The sequence below is a fragment of the Anolis carolinensis genome, chromosome 6, assembly GCF_035594765.1.
Source record: "Anolis carolinensis isolate JA03-04 chromosome 6, rAnoCar3.1.pri, whole genome shotgun sequence".
In the NCBI taxonomy this organism is placed as follows: Eukaryota; Metazoa; Chordata; class Lepidosauria; order Squamata; family Dactyloidae; genus Anolis; species Anolis carolinensis.
In genome coordinates this window covers 77842415-77863061 of record NC_085846.1, presented here as the reverse complement: position 1 = coordinate 77863061, position 20647 = coordinate 77842415, and the positions used below count along the sequence as shown (strand labels likewise).

Genomic DNA, 20647 nt, shown 5'->3' with positions numbered 1-20647 from the left:
GAAGCTACTACTACTTGTTCTCTCAATTGAGCTGGTTGCCTTTGCTCCCTCTGCTGTAAACCTGATGTAATGCTGCTGGCAGGTGACCGCTGAAAGAGGGGCCTGGCTGAATTGAGCAGAGTGAAGAGCATAAAAAAAAAACCAACTAGCTGATAATTGGGAGCATTCCAATTTATACCACAGACCACCACATTAGGCTGATAATAGAAAGGATTTAACTGCGGGCCCAGTCTACATAGACACCGAAGAAAGTTTCTCAATGTTCATTGTGGTTTATTTGTAGATAGGTGTACAACTTGCAATATTACAGAAGATCTTTGCTATTGTCTCTGATACTATGAAACATTCAGAATAGTGGGAGATAAATAGTTTCTAAAACAAGAGTACTGCCAAGCCAAAGCAGAATTTGGTTGTTGTGTGTTTTCCGGGCTATATGGCCATGTTCCAGAAGCATTCTCTCCTGACATTTCGCCCACATCTATGGTAGGCATCCTCAGAGGTTATGAGGTATACCTCACAACATCTGAGGATGCCTGCCATAGATTTGGGCAAAATGTCAGGAGAGAATGCTTCTGGAACATGGCTATGCAGCCCGGAAAACACACAACTATGTGATTCCAGCCTTGAAAGCCTTCGACAACACATCAAAGCAGAATTATTTTCAGTTTAAAAACATGTTATTAAAAATCTACTCCACTAAGAAGCTCAACAATTACATTTGAAGCAAAGGTTAAAATATCTATTTGAATACGCATACTAATTGGTTAAGAAAACCTGAATTACAAGCAAAAAATGATTCCTGCACTCTGTATAAACACTTCCTCAAATTCCATGGCGTAATTACTAAAAGGTGTTAAATTACCAAAGGTGTTAAACTTGCAGCCCTCCAGATGTTTGGAGCTTCAACTCTCAGAAGCCAATTTCTCCAATCGCCAGGAATTCTGATAGCTATAAGTTTGATATCACTGTTATATACAGTTTTTACATTTGCCCATTTAATACATTATTGCTCAAAATCTCTTCACATACAACTTGGAATGACATGAACTGCCTATGTGTTTTGTGGTGGCGATCAAGACAATTGTTACCAAGCTGTAACTCTGAATATCATTATGTAGAAATAATACATTTTTCAAGCTTGATATTAACACTAATATACTTTACCATTGTAACACGTTTTGTCCTTTGAAATGATCTTAGCGATAACCAACAAAAGCCTCATTGTATCTGGACAGTGATTTCTTTTTAATATTCCTAATCCTTTTCTCTTTAAAAATTGGAGAATTCAGAAAATCGGTGTCTGTATAAGGGTCTCCTCTTCTGAGTTTCCTATAAAAACAAATTGGCAAAAGTTACATCCTCAGATTTATATTGAATGTAGACCAAGATCTCATATACATTTAGTATAGCATTAAATATATGCCAGTAGATGTGCTAGATCTACAACTGAGCAAACAAATCACAACCCCTGGCAATTGGAAACAAATATACTAACCTACTGATGCTTGGTTCCTTGTAGCTCACAGAAATAGTACATCTACGTCTATTATTGGAAATAGGTTTTTCTTCAGCACTGGGGAGTGAGTGAGAAGCTCTGGTATAACTAGATGATGAAGATGCAAGATTGGTAATATTGCCAAGATGGAGACGTTCTTGAGGAGATGAAGGTGGTTCATCTGTTAAAAGAATAAAGGTATTATTTCTGTCCTCATTGTCGGCTCCTGCTATGGAGAAGGAGAAGTAACCCACTTCCTTCAGGTTCTAATTCCTCCAGCATGACTATGCTGGAAATAAGAGTCCATAGAATCGCAGTAGAAGACCTAGAGATTCCTAGAGAAGGCTTTCATGGCCAGGATCACAGGGTAGTATGTTTTCTGGGCTGTATGGCCATGTTTCAGAAGTATTCTCTCCTGAAGTTTCATCCACATCTATGGCAGGCATCCTCACAACCTCTGAGGATGCCTGCCATAAATGTGGGCAAAACGTCAGGAGAGAATACTTCTGGAACATGACCATACAACCCGGAAAACATACAACAACCCTGATTCCTAGAGAGTTTCCTTTCTAGGTGTAGTGTGACTCTGTGGCCAACTTCCAGCAGAAACTGACCACAGTTTAATTGGAGAACCTAAGGCAGTGTTTCTCAACCTGTGGGTCCTCAGATGTTTTGGTCTTCAACTCCCAGAAATCCTAGCAGCTGGTAAACTGGCCGCGATTTCTGTGAGTTGTAGGCCAAAACACCTGGGGCCCACAGGTTGAGAACCACTGACCTAAGGAGAACATTTTTAATCAAATCCACAAATAATCAAATCCATAAAAGTCAAATCCAGAAATCTAAAGGGCTGACTGTAGTTACAAAAAAATCTAGGTGATATTCATACTTCCCTAACATGACCAATTAAACTATCTACATATGATAGAGATTGATGGAGCTTGATATTCATGGAAAACTGGGAGTCTTACACCTTTACCTAGCCTGTGATCAAGCTACTTTAGGTGAGACAGACACCTCAGTCCCTTGCTCTCTCTATCTATACTATGAGGCATTGTGAAATGTTATTCTACTTTCTTGAAGCTTTGGCACTTTTCCTAAAATGGTAATCCCCAGAGCAATTGTCTATCAAAATTTCTGTGACTCCTTCACGATACTGACCCCTCCAATAAATTTAACAACCCAACTCATTCATAATTCTGGTTTACCTAGAGAAGGGACCATCCCTTATTATTTATTTATTTCTATTCCGTTCTTCTCCCATGGGTGGGATTCAAAGCAGCGTACAACATATAAAATTCATACAAATACATCCGACCGCAATACATAATCAGATTAAAACATCATATCCTAATATAAAAACCCAATTAACATATCAAATAAAACAATTTTAAAAACTTGCAGCAAGCACCATTTACAGATATCTATAACCTCCAGCCAATTAAGTTATTTGTCAATTATTATCAAATTATTTATCAGACTGGCAGTGCCTATTTATAATTTGTCTGGGAAGGTTTTAATTTGCGAATGAAAGGCCAGTAAGGAGGGGGCCGATCGTACCTCATTAGGGAGGGAGTTCCAGAGCTGCGGGGCCATCACTGAAAATCCCTCTCTCTCGTTCCCACCAAACATGCCTGCGATGGTGGTGGGACCGAGAGAAGGGCCTCTCCTGAGGATATCAGGGCTCAAGTGGTTGGTAGAAGGAGATACAGTCCCTCAAGTAGGCTGGGTCTGAACCGCCAAAGCCAGCACCCTGAATTATGCCCGGAAACAAACCGGAAGCCAGTGTAGCTGCTTCAGGAGTGGTGTAGTTCTTTATATCCCGCTCCCGTGAGCAGTCTAGCAGCTGACCTTTGAACCAGTTGAAGTTTCCGAACACTCTCCTGGGGCAGCCCCCCGTAGAGCGCGTTATAGTAATCTAGCCTGGATGTGACTAAGGCATATACTACCATGGTCAAACCATCCCTCTCAGTTGTGTTGTGCATTCTCACATTCCCCAGTGGTGGTTACTTCAAATAGCATAATTATAGTGATCACACTTTCTACTTAATTTCAGCAAAAAGTCAACTTTTTGCTCCACACCTTGTATCAGCCTGCCCATGCTTTAAAGCCATCCAAGGAAGTTCTTCCTTCCAAAAGCATATAACATTATTTAATAATAAGAAAAGAATTCCAATTTTGAACATCTTTCCATGGTCAGACAGCTAGCATCATACTCTTTTCAGAGCCTGGTCAAAACATACAATGAGTGGCATATTTAATTTTAGAATTTATCTTCTGATTATTAACTTCATGGTTTTACTAAAAAAATTCTTCTTAGTTTAAAAAACTGCCCAGATGGCAAAAGGCGAATAGCAGTATATAAATATTAAGTCCACAGTCTTGATTCACCAAATAAAGATAAAATTACTAAATTACCACATTAGACATGACTGTCAAACACATCTAAGTGGATTCTGGTGACAAACAAGCATATATATAAATCTTACTGCAGGGATGAGGAACGTAAAACTCTGGAACAGCACTGTAGCCATCAAGACTGTTTTTGTGGCTCTTGACCATTCTGAACTTTCTGGACCACCCCCTTTTCTGACCAAAAAAGATGTGAATTGCAGGCAATCTGAGCCACCACAGAAAAAGGCAGAAGAAAAGGCAAAGCATTCTCTGGGACCTGTATCAAGGGGGAGCAGATCGCAGGATGGTCATTTGCGTTAGAAGCAAGCAGCAAATGATCCTGAGGACATTGTCAGGGCTGAGCAGCAGCCTTCTCCAACAAGGGAACACTTAAGAGAGAGGCAAAGAGCTCACGGCCCCAAAGCAATAACAGAAAACTCTTAAAAGCAGAACAGGAGTGGTAATCCTTGGCAGTTGCAGCTGTTTTTCCTCACCCATCAGACTTAGGTAGAAGACATGGGATAGAGGAACTATCTGGCCAAAAAAGAGTTTCAAATACCAGACTAGATCAACAAATGCCTTAAGAAAGAGCAGGAGAGTGGATTCATTAAGAGAGTGTCACTAGTTAAAGACTCCTCTCTTGGTTCCTTTAATCTGAATAAACGAAATAAAACTTTCTGCAGTTTCATTATCATTAACCATTATGATCATCACCATATTGAAACTTTAATGTGCGGGACTATGTGCGGGATAGCGACAGCCAAAAACAAGTAGCAAGTGACCAAGACTGAAAAGTCATTGATTTTTAAATTGTTTTTAGGGGGGGGGGGGGAAGATTAAACCTTATATGTGCCTATCTGTAACGTACAAACACCTAGATACTTGTTTCAATCCTGGTTAAATTAACCATATACCCAAATTTTACATGGACATGTGATTTTTTTAAAAGTTGGATTTCCCAGTACAATTTCATGACAGAGAACTGAGAATTCCTGAATCTGAAGTTGAATGTAGGTCGTTGCTGGCTTGAGAAAAAATGACTCAAAAGATGAAGCCAACACTGGGAATCACCTTCTGAAGTTGCAGGGTTTTCTTCTGTCTCAGAGATTAGGGATCCATGAAGTCAGAAGGAACCTGGAACTTGAGCACCAAGTCCCAGCTAGAAACTGCTGCAGTTTCCTGTTGCATTTCTCAGCTGATAAACACAAGGGAACTTTGTAGTCAGGTGGAAATATTTTCTCCCTCTGGGAGAAGATCAAAAGAAGGAAACACCAAATCCAGCTTTTTTCACATTTGAAAACTGCATAGAGGAGAAAGGCTTGAAACAGCAGCAGGGTACAGAGGCCACATGACCTCCTTTATAGAAATCAGTCCAGAAATGCATCAATGGCAAAGGAAACATTTGGATATGCTTATTTATATGTAAAGAAGCATCACCGTTATTTTAGATGTTAAGCAAATACAGGGGACGTCTGCAAATTATATTTAAGATGAACTGTCTCAAGAGGATTTTGGAGGCAGTATACAACCCTGGGCTCACACTTTACACTAGACTCTATACTCATCCACATACAAGAATTAATTTAAAAGCACAGTGATAAATAGAACTCACCTGGCACATTTTTCTTGTCCAAACAATTCTCATCTTGTTTAGCACTGCTGTTTTTCTTGTCAGGATTTTTATCATGTTGCTCACTCATCATCTTGTTTAATCGTGGTCTTCTGTGTACTGGGCTCACAACACCTTCACAGCATGATTGCTTTCTAGGTTTTGATTTTTTGATGCAAGGTAGGTAGAGGCTGTCATCAGAGTCATCTTCAGAAAGGAATGAGTCACTACTACATGTCTCTGTTTTGTCTTCTATATGATTTTTGTCATCAGCCTTATTTTCATTTTCTTTGTTCTGTCGGAAAGGTGTAAGATGGACACTTTCCTCACACATAAAGTCATAAGCATCACTGGAACCAAGTGATGCATCCGCTCTTTCTTTAGAACAGTGCTCTTCATTGTGGCTTCTCTTTTTCTTGGATTTTGATTTGGATGCATTTTTCAGTGTTTCCAGTTTTCTCTTCTGTGTTTTAACATTTCCAGAATTTTTAAATTCAGTTTGCTTTGTGGCTGCTGCCATTGTATTTGTTTCAGTCAGCATATCTGACAGCTCCAGATTTTGATCAGAGTTTATCTCATGTGTATTCTCTTTGCAAACAGAGGTTTCTTCACATTGTTCGTTATTTTCTTCTACTCTTGTCTCGAATCCAGTTTCATCTTGCTGCCAAGGATCTGTTATTTGCTCAGTTATTCTGGTATTGTTATCGACACATATAAGCAGTTCATTCTGGTTTGTAATCCCCAGATGGCGACGACGGGTAGATACATTTTTTGGTAAGGAATTATCAATTTGTCCTTCAAAGTCCAAGTGGAATTCACAAGAACTATTTTGCCAACCTAGAAATTTAAAATAATGTGCATGAATATTAGCTGGTACTAGATCTAAAGAAAGCAAGTTTAACAACTATATTTCTAAAGGAGTTTAAACATTTCGCATTTTAAGAAATCCACTATATATTTCCATGTTGATTAATGAAAATTACTAAAATATGATGGGGTACTCGCAAATGACAAATATGGTTAATTAAGATTGTAAAATGGTCCATTATATAGAAGAGTTATGATTAACCTGTAATATTCCCTATACATGATTGAATCCCAGTACAAATCATTTATTTCCCACACTCTGCCAAAAGAAACACCATGGAAAAAACCTAATATCCGGATCCTCCAAAACGTTAGTGTGACGCACTGGCTGTGAGGAAAGAGAACAAGGCTGCGCTGAGCTTGATTGAAAAATTATGTGTGGACTTTTAAGACTCTGTATTATCTATATATATCTGACTTTTCTCATAAGGGACATGAAAGTGACTATATTAAGATAGTGAAAAATAATCTGAGCAAAACATGATCAGTGGCAAATAACAGCAGCAGAATAATAAATTATGTTACTCTTCTGGAAACAAAGATAGCAATTTTTATTATCAATGAAGATATAGAATGGCATGGTGTAAACTATGCAAAGCCAGAAATTGACACTTAAGAATACCTAGCAAAAATTACAGAAAAGAAATTACACCCTGGACTGTCAAATCAGAAGTAAGACCAAAAAAGTTATCCTGACTCCTCACCATAAACCACTATTAAAAACAAGTTATTGTAACTTCGAGAATGTGCCCTCTTTGAAATACAGAAAAGGAAGTGGGCATATTCAAAAGTCACTGTACAGTTATTAATGTTACTTTATAGCAAGAGATTGTGGCATTTTTTCAGTACATGGATTGATATTGCTGAATAAAATATAGGGTTGGATCAAGAAAAATCCTTGTGATTACCTCAACAAGATTCCCACCCTAAAGTGCTCCCAATGTCAGGAACCCATGCTGAATGGGATGAATGTAAATGCTGACTTGCGAGCCACTGAAAATTAGCCAAAGCACATTTCAGTGAAGCTTGGTCTTACACGTCACTTCCTATTTTTAGATTCCCAGTAAATATTCAATAGCTGAACCTTCAATTCAGTTTTTAGAACTGTAAACATGGGATGACCTACCTGTATCTGTCTGTGATATCATGGTTACAGATGCATTTCTACCTTCTGAGGCATTCTTATTTTTGGTTTCATGTGTTTTGTCTTGTTTACTTACATCTGCAGGAAGTACACGTCTTAGAAGTGGCCTAAAAAAACAAGTTAGAATAGACTGAATTAAAACAAAACGTTTTTCACACACCATGAAAACTAAAGCACCTTCCAATATTTTTGAAATATACTTTCCAAAGTATCCCGCAGTTAATATTTTGTATTTCTGATTTGTTGTTCTTCTGTGCCTTCAAGTTGCTTCTGATTCATGACGGCCCTATTAATGCGTTTTCTTGCCAAGGTTCATTTAGATGGATGTTACTACTGCCTTCCTCTGGGGCTGAGAGTGTAACTTGCCCAAATGGGCTTTCATTGATTAATGGGAATTTGAACTCTGTTTTCCAATTGTAGACTAATACTCAAACCACACTGGCTCTCAAATTATGAGAAAAGGGTTAGCTACAAAACAACTATATGTTTCTTTCTTTATGATAACAAATGATAAAGCCACTTAATAGCTAACGTCTTCTTAACTCCAATTTCCATTCGTATCTATTTTTGAAGAAAAAACCCTCTAAATTTGACTTTTATGTGTTTATTTGCCTAAAAGAGATCTCCAACTTAAAATGTACAATGCATGACTGCACAGCATATTTGATTCCTAGTCTCAACCAATGTATTTTCTGTATTACCTAATTTAGCATGGATTAATAAGGAACTAGAAAATTATGTATTTCCCAACCAATCATACAACTCCAATGAGCATAGAAGAAAATTTCATGTTTTTATTTCCCTAAGACTTTTTAGGAGATGATATTAAAAAAGAAAATATATCTAATTCTACTTCATTTAAAAAAGAAAGAAAAGAAAAAGCTTATCCTAAAATGAAAATAGCCCAGGGTAAGTGAAACCATGGTGAAATTGCCCCTGTGCCACTGAGAGGACATTTTAGAGAAAAAGCCTTTTCCAGTTGTTGTTGTTTTTTTTTGGGGGGGGGGGGGTACATTTTCCTCATTGTACCTCTAAGATATTTATATTCATAATATGCTATTGTTTTCTAGTGAATCACAATTTCAGAACTATATGAATATTTTAGAGCTTTTCACAGTTATTCTTTTCATTTTGATAGATAAGATCTCTGATCACTCCATTTTCATATGGATACACATGGAAGTCTGAAGAAGCCAACCCATCCTCTTCTTTGTTAGGTCCAGCACCATCATAATTAAGCTTGATGTTGTAAAAAAAATACGGACAATTTACACTCATAATTTTTATAATCAAAGATTTTGATAAACTGATGCACCCTATTTGATCAATTGCAGATGGATCCTCCTGGCAGCAAGAGTGTCTAAACAATACTGATACTTCCATCTGTGGAGTGCTTAGCATAATTTATTAATATGAACTCCAGTATGTGTTTCCTAGATTAGGAGAACCATAAATCATTGATTTCTTTTTTACTTATGAGTCTTTGACTATGATGTCTATCAGGGGCAAGAAAAGTCTAGGTCCAAATATCAAGATTACTCAAAACATAATACATATAAAATAAAACAACTATTTGTACAAAAAGGAAGAAAATGCTTTTCAATGACCAACTAATCATCGTAAGTGTAGTTCTGAATATATCACATTTTAAAATGTACATTCCTGATAGAAATTTCCCCAGATTTTTGACAGAACAAGCAACAAGAAAATTGTAAACAAATCAAATCTACTTACATATAATCTTTGTTTCTTAAATTGCTGGAATCATGCTTTTCAAGTACTGGGGGACATAAAAGCTCATTCTGCAAAATATAAAGATAGAACGGAACCTTTTATTTGGTGGAATATACTTTATTTATTTATTTATGTACAGTATTTATATTCTGCCCTTCTCACCCCGAAGGGGACTCAGGGCGGATCACATTATACACATACAGGGCAAACATTCAATGCCCATAAACACATCGGACAGAGACAGACAGACAGATGCGGAGGCAATTTAACTTTCTTCTGAGGGGATGTTCAATTCTGGCCACAGAGGGGAGCAGCTGCTTCATCATCCACTCTGATGGCACTTCCTCATTCCAACATTGTAAATTAGTTAAACTTGCCTCCCCACTTTGTGTATGTAAGTTAGATGTCTGGAAACCAGGGTCGTAGCCAGAGGGAAGGGGGTTTAAAAGTTCAACCCCTCCCCCAAAATGTGTCCGGTTTAAAAAAACAAACCCTGGTTTACTCATAAATTGGTTAACCAGTTAAAATTCATGAGTAAACCAGGTTTGGGGGGGTGTTGAACACTTTCGGGGGGGGGGGTTGAACCCTTAACTCTTCCCCTGGCTACGGCCCTGCTGGAAACTATGGAACACTAAGTTCCTTTATGTAAGTTTATGAGATATCTCAGTGGAAGGTAACACTTCTGCAGCAAAACAGTGATCAATAGAGAAGCCAATGCCCTAAAGAGTGTTTTGAGGAGGCACCATAGAATTTGGTAGGTCAGCAATACAGCTGATACCAATTCAGGTGTTGTTGTTATTCTTATTACTGTTATTATTATTATTATTATTATCTTTTATTTATATCCCACCTTTCTCCCCATGGGGACTCAAGGCAACTAACATCTATCCACACTAGATGGTTTAAAAAGAGCAATACAAAAGTTAAAAACCTATTAAATAGTAACAGTGTGGTAAAAACAAAATTAAAATACAGTAAATACACTAAAATGGCCTTTAAAGCTCATACCCCCCAATCTCTCCCCCTCTCCCCAGAGCCTCCCCTTACCATGCCCCGAAGGCTTGTTGGCAGAAGGTCTTGACCTGCTTGCGAAAGGCCAGCAAGGATCTGACCATCCCAGTTTCTCTTGGGAGGGAGTTCCACAGCCTAGGAGCAACCACTGAAAAGGCCATCTCCCGTGTTCCCACCAAGCACGCTTGATCGGGTGGTGGGACAGAGAGAAGCCCCCCTACAGTAGATTTTAGAAACAGTTTTGCTAATGGAGGAGTTTTACTAATGTTACTCTACTCCAAAGTTTGAAAATTGTGTTACAACACTGGACGATGAAAGCTATGCCAAATATAACCAAAACAATCAGGATGAACTCTAATTAGTTATGGAGAGCTGACTATGCAAATAATAAAGATGGTGAAATTTTAAAAAGAGAAGCATGGGCACACCCCCCTCCAAATTTCAGGAAAATTTTAAATAATTTTAAGGTAAACATAAAATACATTAACATTTTACTATTAAGATTGGGGTAATAACTCTGGCATGTTTATTTTATAGGATCCAAAACTGAGTTCTCAAATGCACACACAAATCAAAGGAAAGGAAAACAGACTTACGAAATCCGTGGTATACTGATCATTTGCAGGACTAAGATGATTTCTTGCGCAGAGTAAATCTTGAACAACTTTAGAAATTATCTTCTTCACAGTCAGTAATTTAGACTATTGCAGAACAAAAGCTCAATTGTTGTAGTTGTATAAAGCAATTAAAAACATTTATTCCACTAACATTTGTATATTTAAAATACTTCTATGAATGTAAACCAAAAAGGATTCCCCCCTTTCCTCACTGTCTAAATTACCAGTGTAACACGTCACTGCTATTTGGTTACATGTTCTTGTAGTCTTCTTTGTGAACACCATTAGTTTACCCAATAGTTTGAAGAAAGCTATGTATACACTTATCGCTGGGGTTAGGTTCCAGGACCACCCGCATTAAGTGAAAATCCGCAAAGTAGGGACGCTATATTTATTTTAATATTTATACATTATTTTAGTAGTTATACACTATTTCAAGTCTTTATCAACCACTCGTGTGTTGATAAATCGCCTCCTTCTCCTCCCGTTTGCCACTTGGGCTCCTTTTCTCTCCCTTTAGCTTCTCATTTCTCCCTTCCTTAGGCTGTAATTTTTTTATGATTTATAATAGTCTTTTAGAGTTTATTGAAAAACCACAAAACAGTGATTCCGTGAAAAGTGAACCGCGAAGTAGTGAGGGAACACTGTATACCCCAACATCCTAATTGTTTTAACTGCTTTAAGGTACCTCTTTAAGGTATTGTGTTATTTCTAATTTAAGTGGAGATTCCGAAAGGTTATAAGCAGGGCCACATATCTTAACCAGCAAATCAATCAACTAAAGTTCAATCATTCTGAATCTTCAGGAAATTTAATTAATAGTCACAAAAATGCCTGTTGTATTCCATTATTGTGATTCTTAATGATGTCTTTTCTTCATTTCCCAAGCTTAATTCTTGAAGCACTCTATTATTGTGTATAGTGGAAAATACTAGGTGTTGTCATATTGATAACACTCGGTTTTTTCCACATAGAAAATAATAGAGAGTGCTTCAGAAATTAAGATTGGGAAAAAAGAAAAGTCATATTGATGAGAAATCAAACCTGTTCTGTATTCACTTCATACAATTTAACTGCTTATTCATTTTCTTTCCTTTACCTCATGCACTCAGAAGTTATACTAGAGCCTCCGGTGGCCTAAGGGATAAAAGCCTCGTGACTTGAAGGTTGGGTTGCTGACCTGAAAGCTGCCATGTTCGAATCCCACGCGGGGAGAGTGAGGATGAGCTCCCTCTATCAGCTCCAGCTCCATGCGGGGACATGAGAGAAGCCTCCCACAAGGACGGTAAAAACATCAAAACATCCGGGCGTCCCCTGGGCAACGTCTTTGCAGACGGCCAATTCTCTCACTCCAGAAGCAACTCCAGTTGCTACTGACATGAAAAAAAAACAAAAAAAAACCTGCAATAACCTACACATTTTGTTGCAACATGTACATGGAAGTACACTATAATGCAATTCTCACTGCTTTGAATCCTACCCATGAAAAAAAGGATAGAAATAGATAAATAATAATAATAATAATAATAATAATATGTTATAAGAACCTGAATGCTACTGCTGAGTTTTAACCGAACCCAAAGACTCCGTTTCAATTAATCTTCCTTAGTTGGATGATGATTACGATGATGATTATACCCCAACTTTTCTCTACCAAAGGAGACTCAAAGCAGACACAGTAATATGTCAAATGTCTCATTGATTGCTTATTGGGGACCAAACATCATGTAGAGATGCTAAAGTGAAGTGATACTGTCGGTAGGTTGGACTCAGAAATTGCTTTTCAAGGATGGGATAGTTACAAAATATCTTGTATAATGGTGATACACCTTTTGTTTTATTCCACATTGTATCTTCCAGCTCTGGGTGTTTCAGTGAAATATGCTTTATTTTGTAAACATTACATTACATTGGGATGCTCAGTGAAAAATACCCCATGACACTATGTAAAAATCCTACTCAAAACCATTATTTTTTGCAATATTTTTTATTTTTAATAAAGCAAATGCACATGTGAAACATATTAAAAGAAATACCTCATTGTATTCTTTTTCTTGTTGCAACCCCAGCTTTCTTTGCAAGACCATCACCTGAAATTTCAGATGCTGATATTCTCTTTTTAAATGTAGGATAATATCTTGTGCGTCTTTCACTTTGCCCTTCTCCACTTCTAAAGCCAGAGCTAATGCACGATTGTTTTCTTGGAAGCTTTTAAGCTGCACAGAAGAGTTGTCTGGAAGAAAATCAGAGATAGTCAGTTCCTGCTACTTCTGTTTCTGAGGAAACTTGAGTAGAATATTCAAAAAGTACCTGTAATTTTAGCCTTGAGAGTTAAAACTTGGCTTGTTTTGCCCAACTTTACCCATTTGTTATTTCTCTTCTCTTTCATTCGTTCCTTGATATCTTCCAAGGTGTCTTTAAAGGACTTCTTCAAGCATCTTTCTCTAACCATATTGGATCTGAGAGCATATGGAAAAAAGTATAAATTTAGAGAAAATAGAAAAGCCTTTAATCTTTTCATAAAGTGAATATCACATATATAACATAGCATACCCTCAGAATTTGGTGAAACACTGTCCAGTTGTTTCTGTGTGATGTAGAAAGAAACATAATTCTATTTACGTAGGTGGCTCAAGGTTACCCAGTGGGTTTCCATGGTCAGTAGGTGTTCAGATTCTGGTCTCTCTGGAGCCTCATCTACACTGATCACTTAAAGCAGTTCAACACTTTTTTCAAATTGTGGAAGCCAGGCAATAAACTTCGACAGGAGCCCCCAGATGGCGTAGTGGACTAAGTGACTTGAAGGTTGGGTTGCTGACCTGAAAGCTGCCAGGTTCGAATCCCACCTGGGGAGAGTGTGGATGAGCTCCCTCTATCAGCTCCAGCTCCATGCGGGGACATGAGAGAAGCCTCCCACAAGGATGGTAAAAACATCAAAACATCCGGCGTCCTCTGGGCAACGTCTTTGCAGACGGCCAATTCTCTCACTCCAGAAGCAACTCCGGTTGCTCCTGACACGAAAAAAAAACAAAAACTTCCACAAAAGCATGAAAAGGAAAGCTCAGTCATTAATGTAATTGCCATCAGCGCTTTATGCAAGTTTCAGGATTTCCTATGCCATAAACTACACATCAACATCACTTTCTTCAGTTTTCACTTGAAACTGCATTGAACTGTCAGTACAGATGGGTAAAGGTTTTCCTTGACATTAAGTCTAGTCATGTACGTCTCTGGGGGTTGGTGCCCATCTCCATTTCTAAGCTGAAGAGCCGGTGTTGTCCGTAAACACCTCCTATATCATGTGGCCAGCATGACTACACCATTAGACGGGACTTGATATTCTGGGTTTTATGGCTGTGTGAAAGGGCACTTACTTAAGATTCTTAGTTCAAATCCCTGTTCAGCAATGTAAACCCACTGGATCATAGTCTTGGCTCCAGAAAACACTGTGACAAATTTGCCTTAGATCTCTGTAAGTTTGAAACCATTTGATGGCACACAGCAAGAAGCATTGCCTAACCGTCCCTGTAAAGTTGGACACAACATGAAGATCCACAACAACAAAGCAGCACTTTTTAAAACAGTGTTTCATTTAAAATCTTCCCAGCCTTAAATGACCCACTTTTTGCAATGTACTGGTTGATTTTTGATACTAACCATCCAAACAAAGTAATATACACTCAGAAAAAGAGAAGTCAGATAAAATAATATAAAAATAAATGACATATAGCTAAAACATAAACTAATAATATTGCAGTATAGTGGTCTAGTACAATATACAGTAGAGTCTCACTTATCCAACACTCGCTTATCCAGCGTTCTGGATTATCCAACGCATTTTTGTAGTCAATGTTTTCAATATATCATGATATTTTGGTGCTAAATTTGTAAATACAGTAATTACTAAATAGCATTACTGCGTATTGAACTACTTTTTCTGTCAAATTTGTTTTATAACATGATGTTTTGGTGCTTAATTTGTAAAATCATAACCTAATTTGATGTTTAATAGGCTTTTCCTTAGTGCCTCCTTATTATCCAACATATTTGCTTATCCAACATTCTGCCGGCCCGTTTATGTTGGATAAGTGAGACTCTACTGTAGTAATATACAATGCTAATATTGTGCTATGCTAATAATATAACATACTGTATGTAGATATAACTTGTAAGCCGCTCTGAGTCCCCTTCGGGATAAGAAGGGCAGGATGTAAATATCATAAATAATAAACAAAATAAAATAAATAAGTAAACAAAACACAGTAGGGCTCTGAGGGCCATTCCACACAGCCATATAATCCAGATTATCAAAGCAGATAATCCACATTATCTGCTTTGAACTGGATTATAAGAGCCTTCACTGTCATATATTCCAGTTCAAAGCAGATAATCTGGGGGACAGTCCACACAGTCTTATATCCCAGAATATCATGGCAGAAAATCCCACATTATCTGAGTGTGGACTCAGAAACCCAGTTCAAAGCAGATATTGTGGGATTTTCTGTCTTGATATCCTGGGATATATGGCTGTGTGGAAGGGCCCACACTTCCCAGTCCTTATCACAGGCAGAAGAGGTTTGGCGTGTCTTCCTCTGAAGCTGAGAGAAGGTGCATCTACACTGGAGAATGGATGCAGTGTCACGCCACTTTGAACTGCTCAAGGCGGTTGAAACATGGGGGCTGTCGTTTCACAATCTTTCACAGGCACGGGCAAACTTAGGCCCTCCAGGTGTTTTGGACTTCAACTCTCAGCTGTTAGGAATTGTGGGAGTTGAAGTCCTAAACACCTGGAGGGCCCAAGTTTGCCCATGCCTGCTCTTTAGCCTTCTCTGCCAAAGAGGCCTGGTATGTGTCGCGCCAAATGGCAAGTCCCACAACGGCACAGAATTGAGAACCATGGAGTGGTGTGAGACGGCCTTGATGCCAATGTAAATGCACCACTGGCACTGCCAGGCTGACGAAAGGGCAAGGTGGGTGACAAGGAGGCCTTAAGAGGAGCCCACCCCCCAGAGCCACAAGGAGGCCCGGCTACAACTGTCGGCAGCAAATAAATAAAATAGAACCTCCGCTCTCCCGGGTTCCTCAGCGACGTCGTCCTTATCTTCTGCTGCGTCGAGCCGTTGACGATGTTGTCGTTTCCCCTCCTTCCCGCCCGTTCGAAATTCTCCGCTGCGGGCCTTGATTGGCTGGTTCGGTCACGTGAAAAGAGGAAGCGGCGTGCCAGAGCGCATGCGCAGCCAAGCTTGCTTGGTTTGTATATTAAATCCTTGTCGCTCTTCTGCGTCCTTCGCACTCGCAATGGATCACTTTTGTCCCCTGCGGCTTTCCTTCCGTTCAACCTGCCCGCAAGTATTGGGCAGGCGCGCATTGCAACAATGAGGCCTTAAAGAGAAGCCAATCGGTGATAGGGTAAGCCGTATGACGTCAGTAGTACCCGGATGTACTTGTTGATTTGGTTTCTGTGCCCGGAGAAGGACTTTGCTTCAATGACGTCATCAAGGCGTCATTCATCTTGGGTGAATATAGGCCTTACTGCCAGGAATCGGCCAGGCTTTGAAGCTGCAAGGCGTTTCAGTGCTATAATGTACAAGGTGATTAATTGCAACATTCACACTTCCCTCCAACAGGCAAGAGTTCTTTGGGAGAGACTTTCGGTGAGACAGTCATTAACTAATCAGCCCCAGAGGGTTTTTTTAAATAATATATCCTGTATTTATTATGGCCTTACCATTTATGTGTTTTAAATGCAATTTTTATCCTTGTATTGTTGTTTTAATTGATTGGCTTTAACTGTTATAATACTCTTGTTTCAAACTGTATTACTGTTTTATCTTTTTTATATTGTGATTTGTATAATGTTGCTGTTTATTTTGTCCTTATGTTGTTTGGGCCTCTGCCCCATGTAAGCTGCCCCTAGTCCCCGCGGGGAGATGGTGGCGGGGTATAAATAAAGTTTTTTTTATTATTACTATAAAAAACCCTGGACCTTCCACAGATACATAAAACTCACTGACCTAGTTTCCAATATACCTCAAACCTCTGAGGATGCCTGCCATAGATGTGGGCAAAACGTCAGGAGAGAATGCTTCTGGAACATGGCCATACAGTCAGGAAAACTCAAAGCAACTCAGTGATTCCGGCCACGAAAGCCTTTGATAACGGCAGTCATATTCTTTGCAGTCCTTTCAAATCATTTATTTCTTTGTTCTGTTTATTTGTTTTGCTGCTTCTTGTTACAAGCACTGTGAATACTTTCTTTTAGTTAATTTTAACAATTATATTTGATTAATTTTTTAAAAATATATCCTGAAGTCAATCTTGATCTACATAATAATAATAATAATAGACTTTATTTGTATTCCGCCTATCTCCCCAATGGGTACTCAAGGCAGTTAACAGCATACAGTGGCAAATATTCATTGACATAGTAGTTGTTAGAGTGGTTCAACATTTCTGTGTTCTCAGATATATGCAGTAACAACCACCATGTCAGATTACACAGAGAAACCATTGAAATCCACAAACATGTGGACAATTTCAACAGAAAGGAAGAAACCATGAAAACGAACAAAACCTTGCTACCAGTATTAAAAAAAACTCTAAAATCAGGACAGTAAATAAAGAACAAAACTCAGTAAACAGAGGAATTCCAGACATGAAACCATCAGGGCCAGCTAACACCTCCCAACAAAGGCAGAAAGATTCTTCCAGGCAGAAAGCAGCCAGTCTTTGAAGCTGCAAGGCTTTTTATTTATTTATTTATTTATTTACAGTATTTATATTCCGCCCTTCTCACCCCGAAGGGGACTCAGGGCGGATCGCAATGTACACATACATGGCAAACATTCAATACCATATGAACATAGAGACAGAGACAAAGACATAGAGGCAATTTAACATTCTTCAGCTTCCAGCTTCCTGAGGGGATGCTCAATTCTGGCCACAGGGGGAGCAGCTAATCAATTGCAACATTCACACTTTCCTCAAACAGACAAGAGTTCTTTCTCCCACCCTGGACCTTCCACAGATACATAAATTCCACTTGCCTGGTTTCCAACAGACCTCACAAGCTCTGAGGATGCCTGCCATAGATGTGGGTGAAACGTCAGGAGGGAATGCTTTTAGAACATGGCCATACAGCCCAGAAAACTCATAGCAACCCAGTGATTCCGGCCATGAAAGCCTTTGACAACACAAGCCTTCGAGAATTGTGCACATGGCTAAAGATAACTTATATAATGGAAAATGTGGTCTGGGAGTTGGGTGATGGGGTATATAATACAGGAGCTTTATTTTATTTGTTGTTATTATTATTATTATTTCTTAAAAATCAAGTAGTAAATATGAGTAAGATAAAGGCTATAAAATATTAAGATACAAACAAAAGAAATGAATACTATCTAAGAATGCTGTCATAGATGTACTTGCATTAAATGAAAATAAGTGCAAATACTAATAATAAGATTTACAAATTTCTGTACAGAAGATCTATGAGTACCCACACCTAACTGAAATAAGTGTAAATAATGTGATGAAAATGTATAAAGAAGTACTGATAATAAAAACTGCCTTGGAAAAAAATACACACTGGGGTGTTTTTCTCCCAACAGGTTCCAAGATTCATAGTATCCGCAGCTTCACAGCAGTGGAGTATTTGGATTTTTTTTTTTTAAAAAAAACAAAAACAAAACCTGTACCATACCCCAGTATGCATGTCTGGATCATTTGTCCCTTAGTTCATTTCATCATGTGATGTGGTTTACACCCATATGTGCTTTGCACGTTACTGCTTTCAGGTCTCTTTAGTATGTTTCTATATGCATTGTGTGAACACAGCATATTTGAGTTTCCTTCAATCCTTATTAAGTGGTCAGTGTAGATGTGTCCATGGAGGAAAATCTGTAAGATAAATGTGAACTATTACAAAGATTTCACCAATCTGAGGACTCTTTGGTAATGCATATATTTATGTACAGTTGTACATAAATGCTGCTTCAACAATGATAATGAGGCATTGAGTCCTGCTCTGAGAGAAAAGTGTCATACATATACATGTATACACATGGATTGCATAGCACATTGGGGTAGTTGCAACCAGGGCTGTAGCCAGAAAAAATTTCGAGAGGGGTTTTGAAAATTTCGGGGGGGGGAGGGGTGAACCCCTAGCACATACCCCTCCCTGCTACAAACCTGTCAATATCTGCTTGAGATAGTGCCTGGAGGGACTCTTAATGTTTTGCATCTCATAGACTTAGCATGGGGATTTGGTTAACCAGTTAAAATTCATGAGTAAACGAGATTTTTTTTATAACTTGAAAAATTTCGGGGGGGGGGGGTTGAACCCCTAACCCCCCCCCCTCGCTACAGGCCTGGTTGCAACCATTGTGGGCCCCATCTATACTGACATATAATGCAGTTTGAAACCATTATGAGGTCAGTATGGACTCACTCAATGCAGTTAAATTGCAATATATGAGTCTACACTGACTATACAAGGCAATTTCAACCCGCTTTATACTACAGTATAGATGGGGCCCACATTAGCAATTTGCCATAGCAATGAACTGGAGCTCATCAAGGCCCCAGGTTATTTGCTTTGAACTGGATAATATGAGTCTCCACTGCTGTATAATCTGGGATAAGCAGATAATCTTGGATCAGATCCTGGGATATAAGGACAGAGCAAAGGTGGCCCAAATTAAATGCACTAAAGACATTACTACTTAAAGACAATGTGGCTTTTTCTTTATGATAAACTAAAACACTCTTTGGACTTTTATGAACCTGCACTGTTATTTGTCTGTGATTTTTCTATGAAAGGCTGATTAATTCAAACCTTATTTTACTCCTTCCAAATTAATGAAAACTGCTGGGAAGTGGGGAAAGGCCATCAGAATACTATGTAAATTTTTCCACATCCTAAAGTTACTGTTAAAGTTAAAGTTACACAGTCACTGTTTTGGAAAGTAATGAAGAAACCAAAATCAACAATGTGTAAAGTTTGCTTTTCTTGGGTAATTTGTATCCAGAAAAAGATTTTTGCTTCAGATAATAACAATGTGGAAAACGTTACAGCAGAGCATTCCTGAGAAAATTCAGATACAGTTTCTGTTGGTATAGGGATACTGTATTTCAGGGCATGTTTTGTTGGAAAGGTATCACATGTAGATGTATCATGTTTAATCAGTTCTCAAGATAAACATTACATTTGTAGAATGTGTAAAGTATATTGGAGAAAAACTTTGACTTGTTTATGAAGAACCTGAGTCCAAAGAGCAATTCGGAGTGTGGTTAGTCTTTCTCAGATTTTTACTCTCCCTGGCACTGCTGTCGCAAGTGTAACCAAAATAAAGATGGTAAATCACTTTGAGAATTAAGAAAGACTAAGTAACATTACAAACAGCAATAATATAATGAGAACAACTCTTGTTAACCTGAGCTTTATACAAGACAATATATAAATTGATGTTACTTTCTGTACTAATTTTTTTTCCTGAAAATCTATATAAAGTGGATATGTAAAAATGATGTAAGAGCAAAATATTATTTGAAGCTGTGAGATCACAGGCAAAGTAAGCTGCAGGTAAAGGCAATTGCATGGGGAAATCCTATTCTGTTTAAATCTACAGCCTTGGTTTAGACAGAAAAGGGTAACAGCAACACTGAAGCTCTGTTGCTGCAGTTAGTATCAAAATGTCCAGGTCACACCTGACTACTTTTGAAAGGTCTCCTCTCTCTAAACGTTCAAAATCAAAAGAGACCATCAGAGGCAGTCATTT

General features: G+C 38.4%; 1 protein-coding gene across 2 annotated transcripts; it reads right to left on the bottom strand.

Moving 5' to 3' along the window:
- Window positions 1-569: 569 nt before the first annotated feature.
- On the bottom strand, window positions 570-16214 carry sgo1 (shugoshin 1). Of its 2 annotated transcripts, XM_008112704.3 has the most exons (10): window positions 15932-16030; window positions 13422-13455; window positions 13179-13327; window positions 12905-13101; window positions 10848-10952; window positions 9241-9308; window positions 7489-7613; window positions 5499-6332; window positions 1496-1676; window positions 570-1329 (listed from the first exon to the last, which is right to left on the bottom strand). In XM_008112704.3, exons 3-10 carry the CDS (start codon window positions 13318-13320, stop codon window positions 1197-1199), a joined length of 1785 nt encoding a protein of 594 aa, XP_008110911.2. In that variant the 5' UTR covers window positions 13321-13327; window positions 13422-13455; window positions 15932-16030; the 3' UTR covers window positions 570-1196. The 2 variants fall into 2 exon arrangements, with proteins under 2 accessions (XP_008110911.2, XP_016849877.2); XM_016994388.2 differs by lacking the exon at window positions 13422-13455 and having other exon boundaries at window positions 15932-16214.
- Between the last annotated feature and the right edge of the window lie 4433 nt (window positions 16215-20647).